The sequence below is a fragment of the Equus caballus genome, chromosome 2 (genome assembly GCF_041296265.1).
Source record: "Equus caballus isolate H_3958 breed thoroughbred chromosome 2, TB-T2T, whole genome shotgun sequence".
Classification (NCBI taxonomy): Eukaryota; Metazoa; Chordata; class Mammalia; order Perissodactyla; family Equidae; genus Equus; species Equus caballus.
The window spans coordinates 19,924,397-19,948,639 of NC_091685.1; the positions used below are offsets into that span (position 1 = coordinate 19,924,397).

Consider the following 24,243-nt stretch of genomic DNA (forward strand, 5'->3'; position numbering starts at 1 on the left):
TGCTCGGCTCCAGCTGACTGTGGCCTGTGTGGCCACATCTTATTTTTCAGAGGCTAGCAATCATTTTTGTGAAATCTTGCAATTTTTAAATTGTTAGCAATTTGAAAAAACAAACAAAATCCAAACAGAGCAAAAGTTTGTCTGTGGGCTGGCAGTAAGATTTAAATTTTCTTTGCAACATCCCAGCCCCAGCCTTGATAGTTCAGCTCATGCTTTAAATCCTGGCACGGGGAACTCATTACCTTCCAAGTCAGCCCCTTGTATGGAATGGACTGCTCCATCTTTGTCACGTGACTGGCATTTATTGGGCACCTGCCATATACCACGTTTCCTGCCATTGGGTTCATTCAGGCGGTAGTGCAGATGCAGATAGAGGGCGAGGGGCTCCGGTCAAGCACGTCAGATCCCGAGCGCTCCCGATGCCAGGCTCTTCTCTGCACCACACCAGGCCATGAGGGAGAAGCGAGGGGCCTCGTGTGTGGTGACTTCGTTACTTGAAAAAAGTAACCTTTACTCCAAATGCTGTCATTGAGCAAAGTCATAAACTGTCACTGCCAGATGAGCTGACCTAACAATGACCCGTCTGTTTTCTCTTCCACCGTTAGCTCCGTGTTGACCACTTTCAGCGTAGACAGAATTCTGGGAAGGCAGATTGGCCAGATCTCCCCTGGAACTCTGGGCAGTGAGAAGCACGATCATGGAACCATGGCGCCCTGCTCTGTCCCTGGCCAACGAGGCTTGCCCGTGCAGTAAACCATAGACATCCTACATTTTGTCCTCCCAGACGTAAATTTCTAGCTAGTCCTATGAGTAACGCTTCCCATGAAAGAAGGAGTTGGGGGAAAACTTCCAGGGGTAAGTTACTATGCCTTGGATCTGGGGGTAAGGGCCCCTCTTCAGAGGTCAGAGAGAGCCTGCCTGAAGCAAGGTGTCCCCACTCCAAGAGCTTCAGCTCCAAACTGCCTCCAGTCCACGCAGCACAGCTCGGAGGCTGAACATTGATTAAAAACAAAAACCCACAATTTATTGAAAACAGTTACCTTTCAGTAGCTCTGATTAGAAAAAACCAGCTTACAGATACCATTACTCAGGAAAACAATATGTACAAAAGTCTCAGGAAAGGGAGAATAAAACAACGTGAAAAGAATACATCTTGAGCAAGCCTGGATCATTAGAATGGTCATGTAGCAAAATAATATTCAGTACAACCAAGAACCACACTCGAGAGCACAGCGCCCTTGGTGTGGGGTAGGACCTCTCAGTCCCAGTCTTGGACCACGTCGCACGATTCTTGGGGCAGAGGCACTGGCTGGAGCACAGGGATCTCAGTGCTGACCCCAAATAACTAGTCCACGTCCAGGACACAGGCCAAACACACGGAATGAGGCCACCAGACTAGTTCCACCTGCGCCCCTAATGAACCCCATGAAAGAGAAGTGCTCTCTGCGAAGTCTAAAGAGCTGGCAGGGAGCACGGAGAGCTTGGAGACGGTGCTCTGCGGCCAATCACATAAAAACCCTAGATTCCCTTCTCCAAACTCCCACTAACTAGAGAGGTAGAGGAGCGAGACACGGAAGCTGCCGCTAAGCTGATTTTTGGTCTTCGGTAAACAGGGATAAATACAAACACTGTTCCAGTCAGGTTGAACAAGACAATCAGGCAGAGCAGGTGTAAGAGCCCAAAGCCCCTCTAGCACCCACCCCAGGAGAAAGACCGGACGGGCGCGGGAGGGAGGGGTGTTCTGCTGTGGTCACTGCTGCAACGCGTCCTGTTCTGCTGTTCTGGCCCCACGGGACAGTCCCCCCCAGCTTTCTGGATCTGCTCTCTCATAGCCCAGAGCTCTCCCTTCACCTAACCTAAACCTGCCAGCCTCAAGCACGCACAGAGCGGAAAAGCCAAGCGCAGAGGGTTCTCTGGTGAGGGTGAGAAGGCAGTCTTCCTGAGAACATGAGGTTCTTTGATGCCATGTCCACTGGAGTGAGGGCAGGGCAAAGAGGACGCTGAGTGACAGGAGGCGGAAGATGGCAGGTCCAAGGGCAGGAAGGAGAACTGAGTCGAGGGAATGACAGGAAGTCCCGATTGCATGGATGCAGCAGGCAGTGCCTTTGTCACTGGGGTTGGCAAGTGTGAATAGCAAAGCTTTCTCTAACTGATGGCAGAACAGGTGTCTCCCCACTTGCCGAATTCTCCCAGAGGAACGCCACTCCCTGCTCTGGAACTTCACAAACAAACAATAAGGCTGAAGGGAAGAAGCCTCTTCAGGGTCCCATAAGTGCCCACGGAAGGTCCATCCTGTCAAGTTTGGCTTCTTGGAAGAGCAGCCTCACTTGTGAGTCCGTATGCTGCTGCAGATTTGGGCAAGACGGCTCTGAAAAGAAAAGGAGATAGGTCATTTAGAGAAGACGGTACTGGGCTTGCTGCTCAGTTAGCCACTTACGAGTCTACCCAGGCAGCGCTGCATATGGGCTCAGGTCTGTGTGAATCTCAGCCCTCCATTCTCTACAGTCACGCCCCACATAACGATGATTCGGTCAATGACTACTGCATATACAATGGTGGTCCCATAAGATTAGTACATACAGCGTAGGTGTGTAGCAGGCCACACCTTCTAGGTTTGTGAAAGTATGCTCTATGATGTTCACACAATGATGAAATCACCTAATGACATATTTCTCAGAACGTATCCCCGTTGTTAAGTGATATGTGACTATCTTTCTATCACAAACTAAATAATTAACCTTTCTGAATCTCTGTTTCCCATCTGAACAAAGGAATAAAATAACATCTCAGATGAGAGAGTGAAGGTATAATCTGGGAACAGTAATGCTGTAGGTCCAGCCAGATGATAAGTGTCACCAGATTTGGGTGGCTGCGTGTGTGTGTGACCTTGGCCCTGAGCCTATGTTCAGTAGGAACATTTGGGAAAGCAGCTCCGTCCTTGTCCCCTTCCTCAGTTGGAGCCTTCACGGACCCCACTAAGGGTGGGCCTAGGGCAGCATATTTGCACTAAGTGCTCCCATCCACCACCCGAGACCAGGCTGACTAGTCCAGGGAGGCCCGTCCGAGCCAGTTACACTCCTCCTCTTGAGAATTTACATGAAGACAAGAAATTGGACAGTCAGTGTTGGGCACTGGAGCAATAAACTTAGAGAGGGAAATGTGGCTGTCCAAAGCTGCACACAAACCAATGTCAAGAGAGTACAGAACCAAGAGCCCTGTGGAGAAGGTTATCTGTGGAGAGGGAGGGAGGAGGGGAGGAGTCCAAGAGAAATGAATGCACGGGCCCCAGACAGAGAGATGCTGAAGGAGCTGGGGCACCGGACTGGAGGTCCACCCACTCCTGCCGCTGCTGGTCCCGCCACTCTGGGGCCTGGCTGCTCAGTGCTTTCTCTGATTCTGCGGATTCCTTATAATAAGCGCCTCCCCCCATCCCCAAACCATGTGAGGAAGCTTCGGCTCCTGGCAGCCAGTCATGCTCCAACACTCTGGTACCCACTGCCTGAATAGGGCAGACATCTGATTCTGTTGTGGAACTTCTGTGGGATGCACTCTGGGATGGACTGAAACTCAGCATCATTTTAGGAACAGAACTGCCGCTAGGTAAGTAGGGTAACAGTCAAATCCCTCGGGAGAAAGAAGGCAACACAATCGAAGTATAAAGCCTTAGCCCAGACCCAAAAGATAATCCTACGGACCGCTAAATCAAGAAAGCTATTGCTGTCACCCATGTGTGCAGATGAGTATGAGACTTACGGAGAGCTTCTTAATGTTTCCCAAGGCCTCTGGGTCTAGTTGTGCGATATCAACCTTCTGTAAGTCACTGGCCAACAATCGCATGCTCTGTGTGGAGGGGAGAGAGGGTTAAATTGGCCTGTCCCTCAAGGCAGAGATCTACATCCAGCGCCCCAGTGTGCCCAGGGGTCCCCTGGATATCCTGCACTTGGTGGGGGAAGTGGCCAGGCAAGTAGGAGGATGTTAGTTCTAAGGAGACAATGACATCAGTGCTTACAATTGGACCAGTGGCTGGATCACCCAGGTAAACAGAGGCAGGTACATTAGCTTAGAAATGCCCTGCAGACCACATCTGGGATAAACCATCCTCCCCTCCCTGGGGCTGAGGTCAGCAACGTGCTCTACTCAGCCTGGAGAACCCAGGCTCAGCCTGCTTCAGAACCCCTCCAAGTTATACAAAGTGGAAGTCAGTTCATGCTCCTCCTTCTAGACTACACACAGTGACCCCCTCTGCACTCTCTTTAATATCTCTATTATTGCACCCATCACATGATATTATAGTGAATTATGAACTATCTCGACTACCAAATTGCTTCTCAAGAGCAGGAACCATGTCTTCTACATCTGGGACCTGCTTACAAGACAGGTGGAAAATGTTAGTTGATGAGCAAAAAAACCCAGACCTCGGCAAGGATCTTCCCAGTCTAGGTCTCTAACCTGGGCGAGGAAACTGGGTTCTGAGTTCTACAGAAGTTTGGAGATCAAGATCCCTGCAACTGAAAGGACTTTGGGGGAGAGAAGTGAGTGATGGACCAGGGAAAGGAAATGCTGACTGAGCAGCACACTGTGGCCTGGCTTCCCTCCGAAAGACTTACCTCTCCGCCTCCCACTGGCACAGTGAGGAAGACCTCCTTGCTGTCGGCCAGAGGGCTGCCATTCACTGAGATATTGTAAATCCGCTCTCTGGCTGCTGGAGTACGCAGGCCTGGGGTCTTGAAGACCCTATAAAGTGGGAAAATCTTTGTAAAGATGGCATGGCAGATTGAATGACACCAGATGCTATGAGTCCTTCCACCCCCATCTGGCCTCAAGCTGCAGTTTTTAAATCACACATTTCTAAGAAGGCAAATTCTAAATTTAGGAGAAAAATTTTTTTTAAGCAGTAATGACTAAACACAGCTGGAGAAAGGAGGTTGTAATTAGCAAACACACATCTAGCGAGAGTCAATTCTTAACCATGTAAATTTTAGGTCCAAAGCTCCCTATGATGCCAGTCATCCATCCATCCAGCCAGCCATCCTTCCAACCATCCACAAAGTCAGAAATAAACTATGGTTAATGTATTTCCAAGAGTGGCTAAGTGCTTCCATCAAGAGGAATTTTCCAGGGTTATAGGAGGATGATTCAGAGATTATATCATTATATTAACTCCCAAACTTTCTTAAGACAGTTAAAGTGCACTACCAAATGTCCTTTGCTATATGCTTGTATGAAACAACAAACAGTTAAAGAAGAGCCGGGGGAGGGAGGGCCTGGCCCCGAGGCTGAGTGGTTAAGTTTGTGTGTTCCGCTTCAGCGGCCTGGGGTTTCACTGATTTGGATCCTGGGCGTGCACCCAGCACCGCTCATCAAGCCATGCTGGGGCAGCGTCCTGTATAGCAGAGCCAGAAGGACCTACAACTATAATATACAACTATGTGCTGAGGGGCTTTGGAGAGAAGGAAAAAAAAAAAAAGAAGATTAGCAACATATGTTAGCTCAGGGCCAATCTTTAAAGATTTTATTTTTCCTTTTTCTCTCCAAAGCGTCCTGGTACACAGTTGTGTATTTTTAGTTGTGGATCCTTCTAGTTGTGGCATGTGGGATGCCACCTCAGCATGGCCTGATGAGTGGTGCCATGTCTGTGCTGAGGATTCGAACTGGCAAAAACGTGGCCGCCAAAGCAGAGTGGACAAACTTAACCACTTGGCCGCGGGGCCGGCCCATGAGCCAATTAAAAAAAAAAAAAAAGAGTGGGATTAAAAAGTAGAAGGTTAAGTCTTCCTCACTCTCCCCACCCCAGAGATCATCACTGTTGATTCTTTAGGCATCCTTCCAGAAACTTCCTATGTATATAAAAGCCAATGGGATCATCTAGTACACACTGGTCTGCAACCTGCTTGGAGACGCTCATGTTCATGAAGCTCCTCCCCTGTCAGCACAGAGAGACCCCTTCTGTTTTAATGGCTACAAAGCATTGCCTATTGAGGTGACCAGCCCTATGGAAGGATTAACTCATGCTGCAAGAACATCCTTGTTAATGCTGCTCTCCCAAAAGGGGATGTCAATTTTCACTTCTACCAAGGGTAAAGGAGAGCACCCACTCTTTTAAAAAAAACTTCTGATCAGAATCAGAAAAGACCCAAAATGTCACTAGAAGCCACCTAGTCATCAGACTGAGAATGTCCTCCCCCTTCTCCTCAGATGGAGAACTGTTTTGTCCTGTAAACAGATGAGCCTGAGAAGCTTCCAGGCCAAGGAGTCAGGAGTATTTGCTTAAACACCCTTCTTTTCTGACTGACATCAAGTGTTGGGCTCCTGCCAAAACCCAAGCGCTGCTCCCAGTGCTCACCTGGAGTCAAACCTGGGTGTCATGCCTGGAGTTGGTTTCACCATAGACAGCTCCAGTCGGCCCACAGCTGGGGTAACAGTGTTATAATGGCTGGACCTACAGGTAAGAAATGGCCATTAGGTGCGCCAACCCTCAGGTCCAATGACCACAGCGGCAGAAGTGGGTACCCTGGAGAGCACTGACATCAGACACCGTCCTGAGCGCCCTCCTCACGGGAACCGGGGGAACCCTCCTAACAGCCCTATGAGAAGCGCCTGGATGGCCCTCGCTGACAGGGGCAGAAACTCAGCTTAGTGAGTTTAAACAACCTGTCCAGGGTCTCACGGCCAATCAGGGCAGAGCCAGGACTGGGAGCCCCAGCAGCCAGCCTCCAGAATCCGACTTCTTGGTCCAGCTAACAGAACGAGGAAGGAGCCAGGCTCTCAACACTCTGCAGGCCCCAAGCTGGCATTCTTGTCCTCTCACTAGGCAGTCGCTGCCGCTCAGGGAGAAATGAGAGGAGTCCACTTCTTCACAGCCACACATCCCAGGAACCACTTTCCTAGGCTTGTTCAAGATGCAGCCCCCACTCTCGAATGGTCGGTAGGGTCCAGCAGAATCAGTTCAAGCCCGTGGTGATTCTCTACTTAGTGGGACCAGGAGGAACAGTTCAAGAAACTAACTGTAAGTAGGTGACAGCCACTTTGTGACTGACTATGGGATAGCTCTGCACATGGACTGTCAGAAAACTAAGCTAAACATGCAGGGCTCGCCATATTTCTGGGTCTCATCCTCTGTTAGCATAAAAGAAAAAAAGTAGGAGAGGAGAGAGAACATGGGCAGAAGAGTTGGAGAAGGTGTGGGCTGAGATCATTCCTTAAGGCCCGTCCAGCTCGGCTGCTCAAGGCTTCGATGACCAAGCTCTACTCGCACAGGAGTCACAAAAGCCCTTCCACCCCCTCTTCTGCCATGAAGGATGCGGCCCTCCAATAAGACCAGACCCACGGCTGACCCTGAGAGCCCGGTACCTTTGGCTTTTGCCTTTTCCTTGCACGGACTGGGTTCTCTTCTTGGATGGAGGACACCTTTTCACCTAAAGTCACAATCACATAAAATTGAGGTTACAAAATGCCCCACAAAGGGGAAAGGTGAGGGAGGGTAAGAAAAGTAGAGGAGAGGGGCCAGCTTGGGGAAAGAAAACCAACACTGAACATAAGGTCTGTCTCACGGAAGCCAGAGACATAACTCAGAACTGATCAACTAAGGACTTACACTGGCTGGGTCTTCAAAATACAGGATTTGGGCCAAGATTAAAGGTAAAGCTCTTTGGAACTGACTGCAGCCTGGACTGTCCACCCCCGCCCCTCACATAAAGTGCTGCTGTGAAGGTCGCTAGGGCGTCCCGGGGGCCGAATGCAAGGAACCCTTGGCAGTGCGCACCCTTCCGGAGTCCTCGAAGGTGCCTGACAAGAGTCACCCCTTGCCCTCTGACAATTCTTACCTCCCTTGTCCTCCAAGCCCCCCACCATTGGCGTCTCTGGCCGCCCCTCTGCAGTCTGCCTCCTGAGCTCCTCTTCCCACTGCCCTCCTGGTGTCACCCTCAGCCCCGCACTCCATGCTCTCCCCGTACCGCCTCACTGACGCCCACGCTGGGACAACCACCTAAAGACCTGGGAGTCTGTATGTCTCTCAACCTGCTACTCCCCCCTCAACTCTAGGGTAAAATCTCTGCCGAGGCTGGATGTCCTGGAAAAGTATTAACACGCAACCTGTCAAACAACTCATAGACGAACTGCTCCCCTTCACCCTAAGCCAGCACCGCTCTCCCTCCCATGGCCCACACTCCACGGGGTGCCAGTTGTTTAAGCTAGAAGCCATTCAGTCATCTCTGCTTTTCTCCTTTCCTCCACCAATCTTGTCCCTTCTCCCTTTTAAAATCTATCTCAAAACCAACCCCTCTTCATAGGGTCAGTTCCTCAGCTCAAGAATTATAGTAGCCTCCCAACTGGCTTCCTTGTCTCCTTTTCCCCTCTCCCATTTATCCTGAACACAGTTGGCCTGGTTTCCATGGGTTCTGCATCCACGAATAGGGGCTGCTGACTAAGGGACTTGAGCATCCTCAGATTTCCGGATCCAAGGGGGTCCTGGAACCAATCAACCGCGGATACCGAGGGAGGGCTGCACTGTTCTGAAATACCCATCTGGTCAGGTCACTTACCATTCCCTACCTGATGAGATCAAAAGGGCCAAGCTTGGCACACAAGGCCATTCATGATGTGGCCCCCGATTAGCCTCACAGCTCATATCCCACAATACCAAACTGCTTCCTGTTCCTCAAATGGACACTTTCACACCTCCTCCGGGAACCCCCTCCGCTTTCTTCTCCAGGAGTGAAATCTCACTCACATTTAAAGACCTGGTTGTGTCCTAATGGGGTGGTAGACTTAGCTGCTTCTTCTACGTTCTGCGCATTTTGCACACACTTCTGTATCACCTTGGTTATTAGCCATTTAAGTGGGATCATCTCTACTAAACTGTGAGCTCCGGGAGGGCAACACTCCATTTCCATACTTTTGTATTTCCTTGTCTCCTGTCAGCCCCCAGCCCTGCACGGGAGTGCCTACTTACTCTCGCACTTTGAAGACTCTTATTTTTATTTTCTTCTTCTTCTTCTTCCACTATCATTTCATCCACTTGGAGTACCCTTCGTGCTACAAGGAACAGTGTTAACAGCATGACATTTCTCATGGGAACAAGCTTTCATGCATTCACATTTCTTAGAGGAAATAAAACTTGTGTGATCTTAGGCTGTAATCAAGAAAGAGACCCAATATAAAGAAGATGACTTTCATAAAAAGCGGGTGTAGACAAAGGAAATGAATCAGAGTGGTGAAGAAGCCCCACGATGCCTGTGTGGGCAGCCCAGCCTTCTGATAAGAGCGCAGACTCTGGGGTCAGACAGACGAGCTTGAGGCCTAGCCCTACTTAACCAGGTCACGGCTTTCATCGTGGTGCCTCAGTTTCCTCATCTACAGAAGGCAAGAGTCACCTTACAGGGATGTTGTGAGACTTGAAATGTGTGCTGCCCAAGAACAGGCTCTTTGTTCTTTCTATTCCTGTGTCCCCAACCCTGGAATTGTGCTGCCAGTGTTTAAAACTATTTATGTTGATACCACAAGGAAACTTAGAAACTTTCTTATGATCACAGCTGTTTAATGATGAAAGGTAGAGAGTGTCTCATTGCTAACTATGTACAGCCAGGAGCCAGACAATCCAGAGCAGGGACTCCATAGGGAAAATTCATGCATTTAATTATGGAGGGAGAGATCAGACTAAACAACTTTTAAGCTTTTTTTTTCTGATACATTAAATAAGAATATAAGTATATGCACTTTTTCCTTTTTTTAAGCAGCTTACACTGTAGTCGAAGTTCAATGGTCAAGAGGGCACAAAAACAGTTTCTAGTCAGTTTTGGCTGACACTGGGCCTGGTGTGTTCAGTTCTCAGGGGTGAAATCAGAGGACCTTCCCCATGCCCCACGAAGTAAGCAAAACTGGTGGAACTCAGAAGAGAAACCAATATCCCCCAAATGTAGGGGACCCAACAGATTGTAAACACATGGCTGAGGAACTCTAGGAACCCCCAAGTCCAATTACACCAAAACCTCAGGGAGGCAGGACTGGAACATGACACTAAGAAAGTGCCAATCTCATCATGCTTTCTTTATGCCACAAGGCAATTCCAATGCAAGACAGGTTGGAACAAGAACTGGGCAGTATTTCTGGCTCTGCCCAGTGGAGAAATGCCCTAGTGGGCAGGCCCCAAACCCAGGCCTTGGGTCAGGTCCGTCCTCATGAAACTGGATACATGGAGCTACCAAAGCCTAATGACAGTGACATCAAGTCCACAACAGAGCTCATCCTGGCCTGACTTCATGCTCACTAATTACAACCTGGCTCCCCCAAACTTTCCTGTAAGAGTGTCAGAGTGTGCGGCACGCAGGCAAGAGGATTCCACATGGAGGGTCACTGAATGGAGTGACGTGGAATGATGTGCCGAGATAGCCAGTCCTTCTACCAGGCTCTGGCACCCCTCCTGATCACAGCGGGAGAGTCCCGGCTGACATGATCGTGCCCTGCCAAATCTCACAGTCTGGAACCTCTCTAACTCGGGGGTGAGCAGGCAGCAGCAGGCGTTCCACCACATCTTTTCCCCTCCATCCACTCTCCCTCTCGCTCACACATCGGTCTTGAGAGTTTCGTTAGTTTCAGCCCTGCGTACAATTAACTGAATGCAGCAGCCAAAATCAAATTTTTTGGCTTTACAAGACTGAGGACCAGACATTAGAAGGAAGAGGCTCCACCAGCGCGGCCTCCCTGAGCAGCCGGCCCACCGCCCTGGGCCTCAGCTCTCTCTCTTCAACAAGCGGTTGTGAAAAGTACTCACTTTTGGCAGATTTCAGGGGTGTCTGAATAGCTTCTGCTGTTAGTTTGTTTATTTCTGTGATATCCAGGTCAGCCTGTGACAAACACAGCCAGAAAACACCAGGCATATTCCATCAAATAGGAGGAACAATATTTTAAGATTAAAAACATTATTTGATACATACAAACGATTGCTACATGTTAGTTATAATAAAATGAACTCCCACGAACCCACCATACAACCCAAGACCTAAAACATTGCCAATAACCTGCTTCTTTGTATTTTTCCCTGTTCTGTTTCCTTGTCTGTCCCACAAAGGTGACCAGTCTCCTATCTTGGTCATTCCCCAGAAATAACCACTATAATTCCATTTGCTTAAAAGAAAGTACATGTGTGTGTATGTGTGTATATATATATATGTCTTCACAAATGTATGCGTGCTTAAACAAAATTTTGTTTCTGACCACTATTTGTGGCTGTGCTATATAATATCCTACTGTGTGACTATGTCCCATGGATTTGTCCAATCTCCCATCAAGTCTTTTGCTATTACCAACACTGCTACTGTGAACTGTCTTACACACGTGTCTGAGATACATGTCCACATTTTCTCTTGGCTATAGACTTAGGGATAGGGCATTACAGGGTCGTAGGGTGCACCATGTGCAGCCTTGATATCATGCTAAATTGTTTTCCAAAGTGGTTGCACTTGTTTACATCCCATGGGCGAACGATCCAAGTTCCTAACGACCCATATTCTCTACAACACTTGGTGCGGTGTCAGACTTCTCATTTTCTTTTTTTAAGTGTAGAGGGTCAAGAAAGTTTTCTATTGTGTTCCTGGGCCCTTCAGAAAGGCTTCCAGTTGCCATTCTAATTAGATTTGTTCCCACTGGTGACTACCTATATGTATAGGAATAGCCAAGAGCAGGCATGATTCGTAGCCCTTTCTTCACAGGGCACAGAAGAGTTGTTACAGACTAGGAATGACACACGTTTCATCTCTGGATTGGTAGAGACTACATGAAGTGCTCAGAGAAGGACTCTGAGGCTGTCCAAGCTTAGTATGAAACAGTGCTGCAACAGATTAGTGATGCCTGAAACGGCTGACGGAATGGAAGTGGTGGCTAACTTCCTGCCATCTCTACAAACAACTGGCACGTTAGGAACATACCACTGGTGGCAGGCCACTGACTGCCCACTGTGCAGAAGAGTTAACAGGCCTAACACTGATACCTGTAGAAAGGTCTGTTTATGTGGTTGGCCCGTGGCTGGCATGAGGACTTCAATTTCAGGGTTCCCAGCATTCCCTGAGAAGAGTGGCTCACTGTGCCCAAGCTTTGTACAAACAATATGGTTTATGCTGAACAGCTGCTTTCCTTCTGGAAGTATGGAATTTTGGTACATGCTATGTAGAAGATGCCTGTGGTGACCAGCCCCCAACAAAAACTCTGGGCATCGAGTCTCTAAAGAGCTTTTCCGCTAGACAACATTTCAGATGTGTTGAATTAAGTGTGTCCTGTGTGACTCCACTGGGAGGAGACTCTTGGGAGCCTGAGCATGGTCTCCTCCGGGCTTTGCCCCAGCCACCTTTCCTCTTTGCTGATTTGCTTTGTATCCTTTCACTGTAATAAATGACAGCCGTGAGTATGACTATACACTGAGCCTGGGAGTCCTCTGAGTGAGTTACTAACCCTGGAGGCAGTCCTGGGAGCCCCCCATGTACGTAACAATTAAGAGCTTCTGTAGCAAAGTACCATGCCTTCCCTGGGCTTCAAATCACATTAGCTAAGGCTAGAATTCTCTCGACCGGATACCTCACAACACATCAGCAGCTCTGATTTGTAACTCAGATGCCTGATGAGTTAAAAAAAAAAGAGGGTGGTGCTTAGCCGATGAGTATGACTTATCTCAGAGGTAAGTTTTCTGAAATATTAGATCTGGGCGTGGATGGGGGGACATATTAAAGAAAGACAAAGCATGGACTAAGAACGTTTTACTAGCTTTTGATTTTATTTTTCAGTTACCGCCCTCCTCTCTCCTGCAATATTCACCCCCAAACTCTCTAATTTTATCCTGATTGACCAACTGGCCCCTAAGTACCTTTCGCTTCCGAGGCTGGTTGGAAATCCACTATTCGGTGCTACTATCTGACTACCCTTTGTAGTCAGGTCGCTTCAAACTCTGAGATTCCAAGTGATTTCAATCAACTCATACAAGGATGTAGTTTGGGGATCACTTTGTAAATCTGATGGTTTACATAATAAACTCTCTCCCCAGAAAGATACACAAATGCATGTACGCACATACATTGTTCAGGTATGATTTTAGAGAATTTAGTGTCTCTGTGGAACCCATTTATGGACTAGCTCCCAACACTGTCTAACAGAATTTTCTGCAAGGGTAGAAATGCTCTTTCTGAGCTGTCCAATATGGTAGCTACTAGTCACACGTGGCTACTGAACGTTTGAAATGTGGCTAGTGTGTCTGAGGAACTTAATTTTTAATTTTATTAATTTTAACTAATTTAAATAGCTACCTGTGGCTGGTGGCTATTGTAATGGACAGTACAGACCTAAACTCTTTATTCTGCCTCCCCATCTTCCTGCCTTCAGTCCTGGTATGGGTGCTGGAAGGAGGTGAGATGGGCGGGGAATCCTGAGAGTCCCCAGCAAGAGCACAGCTTCTATGGTACGACATGATAAAGCAACAGTCTCTTTGTCACCTAGCAGGCCAGGTCACCATGTAATGACCTAAGGGCTTAAAGGAACTTGGACTTGAGGCTTTCTACTTCCCCTGCAGAGGTCAGGGCAAAGAGCTACAAGGAACCCACCAAAAACGGTACTGCCTCCCTTCATAGGGCTTGAAACGATCTGGGCTTCATGTACTCAGCATTTGACAGCTACAATTTTTCAGCTGACACAAACAGTTAATGTCCCCTATGAAGCTCTTCCACAGTAAGCACCCACTGGTTGGATTTGGTGACCAGACTAAACTTAAAAACTCACCAACAGTTCAAAAATAGGACAAGTCACTTACTGTTGCTGCCTCTTCCAGGGCCTGCTTGTTTCCTCCAAGGGCTTCAAAAAGAACATTTTGTTTAGTTACTACCAGATCTTGATGATAAATCATCTTCCCTAATGCAACCAGTTATCTTTGTAAAACTGGACCACCTTAACCCTTGGTCCAACAGGGAAGGACCTTCACAATCTAGTCTAATCTTCCTCCAAGCTTGACTCGTCCCCCTCATGACCTAGTCTATGACCCACCACACCAAAGTTCCTGTTATTTGCCAAATGTACCACTGTTTCTCATAACTCGGTGCCCTGCTCCTTATTTCCTCTGCCCAAAATACTCCTCTGCACCCGAGAAACGTCTAATTCATCCATCAAACTCAGCCCAAACCCCAAACTCTGCTCTTTTTGCTATCACAGTAGATTGCCACGACATGTTGAGCTAGCTGCTCACTCTTGTCACACCCAACAACTACTCAAAGCTGTTTGAGCGTCCACCCCTACTCTGAACTGAAGTCCTTGAGGACAGAGATAATATCCACAGCTTCTGGCAAAAACACGTCATGCAGTAGCCACGTGGCAAATGGGTGTTGAATAAAGGTATCTTTGCAAGATTTAGATGTAGAATAAAAAGTGAGGTGAGGGCTTCCTGCTAGAAATACTCGTAATATCTATCCTATAACAGTTAAAAACTGTGGCTTTGGAACCAGAATGCCCGGGTTCAGACAGACTCTGCTCTCAACTGGCTTATGAGACCTTGAGCAAAGTAACCCATCTCTCTGTGCCTTAATTTTGTCATCTATAAAATAGGGACAATATCAATAATTAATACAGTCATGATGACGACAAAATTAGTATACGCAAAACCCTTGGTACGATGCCTGTCTGGCATAGGAAGCACCATATAAATGTGCTGACTAATTTTCATTATATAATCCTGTGTGAATTTTTAAAATGATCCTTCTCTACTAACTTGTAAGTTCCTGAGAGCAGGGACAACGTCTGTTTTATTCCTCAGTGCTTCTACAGCACCCAGCCTTGTGACTGATACACGCTCAACGGATATTTGTAGAAATAGGCAAACAAGACGTTGAAAAATTAAAGGACAAGTCGAAAGGATCATTAAATGTCTACTATTTGAGTCGAACAGCCTTTCTATCCAGGAAGGAGGCTACATGCTGAATAATTAACAAGGAAAATAGAGAAAGTCAGGGTAAGCTCGCAGAAAGGACAACCTCCTGTTTCCTTGGACATTTAGCAAGGGGGTGGGGAAGAGGCCAGGAGTTTTCTTTAGCCAGGAAGATTCTTGGGTCCTTGCACTTCACAATTGGCTTTGACCATTTTTAAATTGGCAATTTCCATAAGATGCAGAAAGTGCCATTTGGAGTTATCCTTCCGCCTGAACTCTACTAGCAAACCAAGTTAGCCATTCATTCATTTTTAAATAGTTGGATAAAATATCAACAACAACAAAAAAAAAGGCGGGGGGGCTGCAGTTTCCCATAGTGATGACGGGAGACCTCGCCGAGAAGGCGCAGGCCGTCACGGTAACCACAGAGGGGCTCCCAGCCGAGGCCCGGGCAACCCCAGCAGCGCTTACCGAAGTAGTCGAGCCAGTTCATCTCGCGCAGCGCCTTGGGGAGCCTCAGGATCTCGATGTTGTACAGGTTATCCATCTCCTTCAGGAGGTTCTGCCTGTCTGACTGAATTTGCTTGGATCGTATTTGCACTGCGAAATGGCAGAGCCGACAGGACACGGTTCACCCGGCGGGTCGGTGGGGCCTGGAGTCCGTGCCACCTGCGTCCCAACCCCCCAGCGCCCCGCGATCGCCCACGGCAGCCGCGACCACCCCGGCTCCGCCCCTCACCTTCGCGGTCGAAGTCCTTAAGAAAGGAGGCGAGCTTCCGGCTCCGGAGCGAGTTGGTCTTGGCCACCCGACTGCTGCCCTTCCTAGCCGGAGCCATGGCGCTTCGCGGAGGCTGCAGGGAGCAGGGGACCGAGCCACAAGGGGTCAGCGGCGGGGATGGGGGAGGGAAACGGGCCGCGAGGGGTGGGAGAAGGCGGACGGGCGCCCCAGGGGGTGAGAAGGGGGACCCCTGCCCTTAGGGGCCTGGCTTAAAGGCACATACCTGCGGGTCCAGAAACAAGGCCTGAAAAGCCCCGCGACTCCAGCTGAGAGGGAGCGGCTCCGCTGCCAACCGGACGTGCGGCCGCCGCCACCAAATTCAAACTGCCACAGGCTGGCCAATGAGAAGTCGCCGTCTTAGGAGGATCCCACAACATCCAATCACAAGGAAGCTCCGCTATCAGTCAGCCAGTCCACACGTAGAACTACAGCACCCAGAAGGCATTGCGGCTTGACGACATATTTTAGCGACTCCGTAGCCGCGTTGGGGCGTGCGCCAGGGAACTGCGGGCGCAAGGTGGCGGGCTTACAGCGTCCTCAAAGTTTGATTGCACGGTTTTGAGTTTCCTCGCTGGTTTAGGACAGCAGTCTCAAGGAGAGGAGAAGAGGTTCCGGCTCCGGAAGCACGGGTCAGGCGAGGGGGAGACCGGGCTTCGGCCCCGGGATCCGCAGTCTGACGCAGGAGACTGCGGTGGCCAGGGACGAGGCTCCTCCGAGGGAGAGTCAGGAAACCCTTCCCGAGGTGGGAAATAAGGACCCTATCTCCGAGAGCCCCTCTAGAGGTAAGACAGGGCCGCGCGCCTGTCGGAAGGGATGGACAGACGGCCTCACCTGCCAAGGTAGGTTTAGCTGGACCTCACCTGAGAACGGAAATAAGCCCCCCACCCCCCTTGACCCGGTACTTCCTGTACCCACTTGGGACCCTAGTGATGTTTCTTTTCTTTTTTTTTTTCCCCAACAGAAGATGACTCAAGATCAGCCTTTGCTTGCTGTGCAGGAGGCCCTGAGGAAGTGCTTTCCCGTGGTGGAGGAGCAGCAGGGCCTGTGGCAGAGCACCCTGCGGGACTGCCAGCCCCTCCTGGCCTCCCTGGGCAACCTGGCAGAGCAGCTGCAGGCGGCACAGAGCCTGCGATTTGAGGACGTGCCGGCACTTCGGGCCTTCCCAGACTTAAAGGAGCGGCTAAGGCGCAAGCAGCTAGCGGCTGGTGACACTGTCCTGGACAAGCTAGGGGAGCGGCTGTAAGAGGCTCGATGGTGCTCCTTCTTGGCGGAAAGATTTTAAAACTGGGTGTTTTGTACGTAGCCAGGAGCAGTCAGAAGGATGTTTTTCTCCTTACTTGAGAGCGTATTTGAAGGGGTCTCAACCTTGCCTCCTTTTCATCTGTTGCGGTGGGACTTCTATCAAAAGCCATTTTCTGGCGTTTCCCTTGTCAGGCTAAGCATGGCAGTGGTGGACTTAGTAAAAGTTACAAAAGTGGAACAGAAAAGTAATGGAGAATGCTTACTAGCCCTCCTCTACAGTTTTTCTTTTTGATAAAAAGCTATGAGGAGCTATACTGTAAAGAGTGGGTGCCAGGGCTAAGGGGTTTCCGTGCCTTATCTCAAAATCTTTTCAGCAACTGTGCGACTTAACCTCACTTAATCCATTTTTGCAGGTGAGGGAACAGGCTCAGGCAGATTGCGTGTCGTTGCACAGCTAGTAACTAGTAAAGCTGCGACTCTGACCCAGGTGTGCCTGACACCAAGGCCAGAGCTCTTCACCGGCACTTTGTTCTGCGGTGCATTGGTGTCTCTGTGCCCAGGAGCCACACATCTCTAAGCGCTCATTATGCCTAATGTTAGGCCCTCTATCTTAGAGGTATAGGTAATTGAGGACAGAGAAGAGACAGGACACGCATGGCCTTTCCTTAACCAGAACAAAACAAGGTTCTAATGTATAGAGTCTGTGCCATGGACTGATAGGAAACTGTCAAAGATGGGGACCTTCTTTGTATTCATTTGGACAAAATATATTAAGCACCTTTGGGATACCAAGCACAAGGTCCTGGGAATACAGCGAACCAGACTTGCTCCTTAGTGGAGTGAAATAGATAATCAGTCAATTAAGTTATGTTGTGGTATGTTGTAAGATAGTGAACTTTTATTTCAATTGAGTATGTATTTCTGTATGGGTATTGGGGTGTTATTTTAAGTCTATTTTAGTTGTGAGTCAAGATCAAACATATGTGAAAGCCACAATTCTAGGCTAGGGAATGCCTTCCCCTTTGGGAAGTTGTAGCCTTCCTTTTGGTGGCTGGGTCCCCTGGAGTCACCAGTGGAATAGTAACAATATTTACCATAAGCTAGGCGCTCCCCCAAGCACATTATTTGCATTATTGCATTTAATCTTCACAATAACCCTCTTCATTCATTCATTCAGTGAACAAGTGTTTGTTGCTCCATCTTCCAGTCTTGATGTTCTAGGGATTTAGGATGTGCAGTGAGCAAGACTGACTGTTTTTATACATGATTGAGAATAAGTAACTCCTAAGATCTGGAATAGTCTGTGTGCATCCTGAGCCCAGACTTTACCACTTAAGAATTTACTAGCACCTGAACAGTACTGGTTTATTGCCTCACATTCCTCTTGCTTACTCCCTTTCACGTTCATGGCATGGGACTGTAGGTGGGCGTCTGCTCTCCTCATATGGTTTTATGGCAGCCCCAGAAAGGCCCCTTACTCTTTACTTTGGTAACCAGGCTTATCATACAGCTTTGAGAGCCATGTAACTTCTTCAGCCTCTCCGTCTGTAAGTCACTTCTTAATTCTTGAGCCACGCCTACTCCAAGGCACCGTCACTAATCTAAGATCAGTTGATCTCATTTGGAGGCAGTTTTTCTGGTTGGGACATCTGGCAGTATCTAGAGACATTATTGATTGTCACAGCTTGGGGAGGGGAGGGTGTGGTTTTCTTTTGTCATCTAGTGGGTAGAGGCCAGGGATGCTGCTAAACATCCTACAATGCACAGGGCAGCCCTCCACCACAAAGAATCATCTGGTCCAAAATGTCCGTGTGTCAAGGTGGCGGAACCCTGCCTTAGGCCTTTCTCATGGTATTGCCTAATATCAGACGTTTCCCCCCAGAGCTGCTCTCCTCAAGGTGCGGGACACAGTCAGCAGCCACGTGGAACGGGTGCTTCAGATCTATGAGCAGCACGCAGACACGATCAGCATTGATGCTGTCCTGCAGGCTTCAGCTGTGAGCCCCTCTGTGGCTGATATGTTGGAGTGGTTGCAAGATATTGAGAGACATTATCGAAATTCGTATCCTTTGCACGCATTTCCCATAGTGGCCAGAGCTGTTCCAGGAGGTCTTTTTTATAAGGCTACAGATTACAAAACTGTGTAGTGTGGGTCAGTTCTCTTTGGTTCCCCCTTCGTACAGCCCTTCCTCAGGTCCTTTATTGAGTTACGCCTTCCAGGCATTGTTCCAGGTGCTGAGAGACACGCGTTAAAAAGGGAATTGTATAGAACGTGCTGTGGAGAAAAATAAAGTGGAAGAAGTGAGGGGTGAGGGTGGGGTTCTGATTTAAAATAAGGTGGTCAGGGCAGGCCTCACTGCAAAGGTGACGTTTGAGAAAAGACCTGAAGAAGGCGACGGAGGGAGGCCTGTGGGTATCTGGGGGAAGATGGTACCAGACAGAAGAAATGTCCAGGGCAAAGGCCCTGAGGTGGAGCCTGCCTGAGGTTGAGCAGTGGCGAGAAGGCCAGTGTGGCTAGAGCAGAGTGAGGAGGGGGGGCCTAACGAGACGAGGTCAGAGGACGGGGCAAGACCTCGTAGGGCTTCGGAGGCCTTTGAAAGGATTTTGGCTTTTCCTCTCAGTGAGGTGGGAAGCTGTTAGAGGAGTAACATAATTAAAACTGTTTTTAACAGTGTCGGCCTGGCCGTGTCCTGAGGAAAGACTTGGGGTGGGCAGTGGGGGCAAGAGTGGAGGTGGAAAGATCAGTTAGTCGGAGTGCTGGCCTTTTCCTCTCCAGTCTTGCCCACCTCTGCCCTCTGGCTTAGGTTTCTGCCTTCAGTTGGGTAAGTCCCCAATCCAGCCTTTCTTCTTGTCTCTGGTCTGGATTTTCAGTTTTCTGCAGGTGCCTCCAGTGGGGTGCTCACAGCACTGCAGGCTCAGATTTACACTGGAGCCCCTCCATCTAGCCCTCACTTTCCGCTCCCTTTCTCTTAGTTGTAGGATCAACCCTGTCTCAGCACCCAGTCTGGAAACTTCAGCAGCACCTTCCGCCTTTCCCTCTGCTTCTTTTCTAGTGGAAACAGCAGCATGTGCAGTGGGGGCAGGAGCTGCACTGACGGTGCCGAGCACTCCCATGCCAGCTACTGTTCTAGGAATGTTTGCCCAGTCACCTGTCAGGTCCCCGAGTCTGTTTCTCTGGTGCTTCTTGTATTTTCCTCTCTGTCCCCACTGCCTCTTCCATAGTGTCTTATCTCTCACTCAGACCCTTCATCCCATGCAGCCTCGTGACAGGCTTCTCTGTCCCCAGCTTCTTTCCCTCTTGGCCACCCCGGCTGGTCACCCTGCTCCGGAGCTCTTCAGGAGCTCTAGTGCCGAGCCTGTTGCTTGTAGAGGAGTTTTCAGTAGCTGCTGTTGCCGGAGGGTAAAGTGCGGAGTCCCCACAGTGGTCTTAGCGCTCTCTGTGTTCTGGCTCCAGCTGCCCTGTCAGCCACCTTTGCTGCTACTCTGCACGTGTCCCCTGCCAGCCAGGGTGGGCGATTCTCTCGGCGCTGAATCTTTCCATGCTTCCTCGCTCTGTACCTTTGCTTATGCTTTTCCTCTCAGCTGGAATCTTCTGCTACCCTCTAAACTGGATGTGTTCGTCCTCAACTTCCACTGAGTTTTGTCTTTCGTGTGACTTAGATTCTTTCTTTTTAGTGTCTGGTTTTTTCCCCACTACGGTGAGATCCGAAACGGCAGGGCAGCGTTTCATTCCTCTGTCCCCCTAGCGCAGAGCCACATAAGCAAGAGGTGCTCAGTAAGGACGCGTCACACAGGCGAACCCTGCCCACTCGGTGAGCTGCCCTTTCACAGCTCCCTAGAGCTCTCTCCAGGGTATTTTTTTCCTTCAATGTTTCGTTTTCTTTTGGGGCAGTCCTTAACTTCCAGGAAGGTACCTGAAGAGAAAGTACCTCCTGTCTTCGATCCAGTGGGAGGACTTGGTCAACATCCAAGCTTTGCCCAAAGCCTGGGACCAAATTTCGGAAGAGGAACACCAAGACCTTGTACAGAGTATGGTTTTCGTTTATTCCCTCATGTCTCCTCCTTTCTTTGCCTGTGTTTCCCCTCTTCAGAAGCGTTATAGAGATGCCCTTGCCGTGCCTCTGTGTCTTTTATACATCTGATGTTTCATCTTCTCTGGAGAGGTGGCATGCACAGTTGTTCTCTCTTCCTGTTCCAGATGTCCTGTTGAATGTCTCCTTCTTCCTGGAAGAGTAAGGAAGCTGTGTGTTCATCTGCAGACGAAGGGGATGCAGCTGAAGACCGACATTGCTGCACTCTGCTATTTCTCAAGAAATGCCAGTATTGCAACCTGGCATATTGGAAATGTCAATGCCTGGAGCCTCAGGGCTGGCTCTTGGGAGGGTTGTGCTAGATGTTTCTGATGTTGGGGCTTCTGATGTTATGGCTGAGGGTACACGGCCATCTCTTGCCCTTTCCTAAGGCTCAGGGGAGTGGACGGAGGCAGAGAGAACACTGGAAAGGTAGTGCCGAAGAACACCGAGGGCAGAAGCAGCAGCCACAGAAATGGTAGGCAAGGAAAGGATGGGGTAGAGAGTGGCACCGCCTCGGCATCATCCAGACCTCTGAGCCTGGTTGACACCAGGCCCTGGTTTCGTGTGTTTGTGTCAATACCCAACTCCTTGGCTAAAGAGAAAGTGGCTTTGATGATTTAAAGAAATAAAGGTGATGTTGATGGAAAACAGTAATGGTTTTCCAACTGCAGTAGCTCCTTATCATCAAGATGTGTCAGTTTCCAGAGCCTACCACCAGGGGGCGGTGGTGCAGCGTGAATTATTCTGACAGCCTTGTGAGGGTGTCCCCCTGTTGCTCTCACATCTGAGAGGGAGTAACTGGGAATAGTGGAACTTCTCAAATGACGAGGTTTTTTTGACCAAAGCTGGCAGCTGACTTGCCAGGTTCCTCTGATCTTGGAGTAGCGGTGTGGGTGGCAGAGCACCAGCCCAGAGTCAGGCGATCAGGGTTGTGTCTCTGAGACCCAGTGCCCCCATCTGTGAAATGGTCGTGGTGCTTCCACACCTGTCAGCTTCCTAGGCTGTTATGAAAATCTGGGTCATTGGATGTAAAAGGGCTCAATAAAGAGTATAGATATTTTTCAAAATGAAAATGACTTTTTGTTTCCTTACTATGGAAGTGATATATGCTTTTTCAGTCATAGGAAAATTATATAAAAAATTTTAAATGTGGAAAGGAAGAAACAAGCTCCACTAGAGATATTTTGATTTGTATCCTTTTAGTGTCCATATTCACAAATTTAAAAAGAAAACAAATATGGTATCATTGGTACAAACTGTTATTCAATTTGTCTTTAAAAAAAAAAACCCCAATATAGTTTCACCATTTTTTCATATCTGTAAATGTAGCACAACACAATTGTATACCATTATATACCATATTATGACTGCATTATATCTTACATTTTACATGTAATTTTCTAAATCTTCATGGTTTTTTCTACCTGTACAGGTAATTCATTCTGATTGTGAAAAATTGAAGGATTATAGCAAGTGAAAATGCACATTGTCCGTCTACCAAATAACTGTTTTTAATAATATAATGTATATTCTTCTAGGAATTTTTTTTTTTTTTTTAAATATTGGCACCTGAGCTAACAACTGTTGCCAATCTTCTTTTTTTTCCCCTGCTTTTTCTCCCCAAATCCCCCCCAGTACCTAGTTGTATATTTTAGTTGTAGGTCCTTCTAGTTGTGGCATGTGGGACGCCGCCTCAGTATGGCCTGATGAGCGGTGCCATGTTCGCGCCGAGGATCCGAACCAGCGAAACCCTGGGCCGCTGAAGCGGAGTGCGTGAACCTAACCACTCAGCCACGGGGCCGGCCCCCCATTCCAGGAATTTTTAAAATCTATTCTATCACACATAATAATTGTAAATAAAACTTAAGACATTTGGGTGTCAGGTCTAATGATGTGCTCTGGAGATTCAAAGAGAGCCCTAGAAAGGCCTTTGGTGCAACCAGGGCAAGATTTAAACTTTTCTTGAGTTGCAGCATGCATATAAGCCACTGGTATCTTGTTGACATTTAGACTCTGTTCTGTAGGTCTGAGCTGGGGCCCTAGACTCTGCATTTCTAATGAGGCCCCAGGTGATGCTGATGAGCCAAGGACCAGACTTTGAGTTGGAGCGATTTAAATTGTAATACAATAATAAAAGTGTTGTATTTGAGGTAAAAACAGAATTCTGTGGGAGAATAAAGGCGATAACTAACTGCTTGTGGGAATACTTCACAGTGACAGTGACGTCTGAGTCAGGCCCTGAGGCTCGTGTTTCTTGGGCTGGGAGAGGAGTGCAGGGTGTTCCACGCGCAAGGCCAGACAGTCTGAGCAAAGACCGCGTCTGAGAACGAATGGAAGCTGGCACATCCTGAAAGTTTGCTGTGTGCCGGGCACTGTGCTTGTGGCTGTTACCCCCTAGAACTGGCGACCATGTACTGGTTCAGTCTAGCACGTCTCTAATTCCCGGAAGGGTGGGAGGCTGGCAGGAAGTGGGCCCGTCAGGGTGGACTGGAACGAGGTTGTGAGCGGCCCTCAATCCCTGCCTCAAGAGGATGTATTTTGTGCTGCAAATGGGAGTTGCTTGTGTGTCTGTGTCTGTATAATAAGAGTTTTGTAAACTTCCCTCATTGAAACAAGTAATCATGACTATAAATAGATGCAAGTATATTTATGGTGCTAAGTAATAATTATGTATTATTTAAGTATAATTGTTTTTATTTTAGCTTTTCTTCCATTAAAATGCTATCCTTGTAGTTGTTCTTTTTAAATTTAAAATAAATTTGGTTTATTTTTTGAGTAAGTGAGACAATCACATGTACCAAATTCAAAGGGTACAAAGCATAGTCAGTGAAGAATTCTCCTCTCCCAGTACTCACTTCCCTTCCCTGGAGGCAACCAATGTTCAAAGTTTCTAGTGTCTCCTTCCAAAAGTATTCTTTGCTTCCGTCAGTGTGGTGGTGGGTGTCCTCTAAGATAGCCCCCAAGGCTCCCACCCCCAGGATTCACGCCCTCGTATACTCCCCTCCCCTTCAGTGTCGGCTGGACTTGGAGATTTGCTCCTGATGAATACAAGACTGCAGAAGTGGTGGGACACCAATTCTGAAAGTAGGTTATGAAAAAAGACCGCAGCTTTCGTCTTGGATGGCCTCGCTCTCTCTCGGGTCACTCACCCGGGGGGCATTGAGCCGCGGTGCTGTAAGGCAGCCCTGTGGAGCGCTCGTGAGAGAGACCCATGCCTGTCAACAGCCGCGGGCCAGCGAGCTTGGAAGCAGAGCCTCTCT

The 24,243-nt window shown here is 48.6% G+C and overlaps 2 protein-coding genes across 3 annotated transcripts; one reads left to right on the forward strand and one right to left on the reverse strand.

Annotated features, from left to right (window-relative positions):
• Positions 1-998: 998 nt before the first annotated feature.
• On the reverse strand, positions 999-16,025 carry CDCA8 (cell division cycle associated 8). The gene is made up of 11 exons (XM_001503584.6): positions 15,892-16,025; positions 15,630-15,741; positions 15,362-15,490; positions 13,787-13,827; positions 10,769-10,841; positions 8,951-9,033; positions 7,351-7,415; positions 6,344-6,439; positions 4,608-4,734; positions 3,754-3,840; positions 999-2,368 (listed from the first exon to the last, which is right to left on the reverse strand). Exons 2-11 carry the CDS (start codon positions 15,724-15,726, stop codon positions 2,324-2,326), a joined length of 843 nt encoding a protein of 280 aa, XP_001503634.2. The 5' UTR covers positions 15,727-15,741; positions 15,892-16,025; the 3' UTR covers positions 999-2,323.
• A 75-nt stretch (positions 16,026-16,100) lies between these two features.
• On the forward strand, positions 16,101-23,741 carry AIRIM (AFG2 interacting ribosome maturation factor). Of its 2 annotated transcripts, none has more exons than XM_001503585.5 (5): positions 16,101-16,507; positions 16,630-16,907; positions 18,793-18,972; positions 20,821-20,939; positions 21,109-23,741. In XM_001503585.5, the coding sequence occupies exons 2-5, from the start codon at positions 16,633-16,635 to the stop codon at positions 21,144-21,146; spliced, it is 612 nt and encodes a 203-aa protein (XP_001503635.2). In that variant the 5' UTR covers positions 16,101-16,507; positions 16,630-16,632; the 3' UTR covers positions 21,147-23,741. The 2 variants fall into 2 exon arrangements, with proteins under 2 accessions (XP_001503635.2, XP_023488997.2); XM_023633229.2 differs by having other exon boundaries at positions 16,112-16,507; positions 20,817-20,939.
• Positions 23,742-24,243: the final 502 nt, after the last annotated feature.

What these genes read in the sequence shown, in the direction of transcription:
- CDCA8 (XM_001503584.6), bottom strand. Translation starts at nt 15,726, where the DNA reads ATGGCTCCGGCTAGGAAGGGCAGCAGTCGGGTGGCCAAGACCAACTCG. An exon ending in AGAGTCTTCAAAGTGCGAGA is followed by an intron (nt 7,416 to 8,950) that starts GTAAGTAGGCAC and finishes TTGTGACTTTAG; the next exon opens with GTGAAAAGGTGTCCTCCATC. An exon ending in TGCCAGTGGGAGGCGGAGAG is followed by an intron (nt 3,841 to 4,607) that starts GTAAGTCTTTCG and finishes CCCTCCACACAG; the next exon opens with AGCATGCGATTGTTGGCCAG.
- AIRIM (XM_023633229.2), top strand. Translation starts at nt 16,633, where the DNA reads ATGACTCAAGATCAGCCTTTGCTTGCTGTGCAGGAGGCCCTGAGGAAG. An exon ending in GACAAGCTAGGGGAGCGGCT is followed by an intron (nt 16,908 to 18,792) that starts GTAAGAGGCTCG and finishes GTTTCCCCCCAG; the next exon opens with AGCTGCTCTCCTCAAGGTGC. An exon ending in GAGAGACATTATCGAAATTC is followed by an intron (nt 18,973 to 20,816) that starts GTATCCTTTGCA and finishes CTTAACTTCCAG; the next exon opens with GAAGGTACCTGAAGAGAAAG.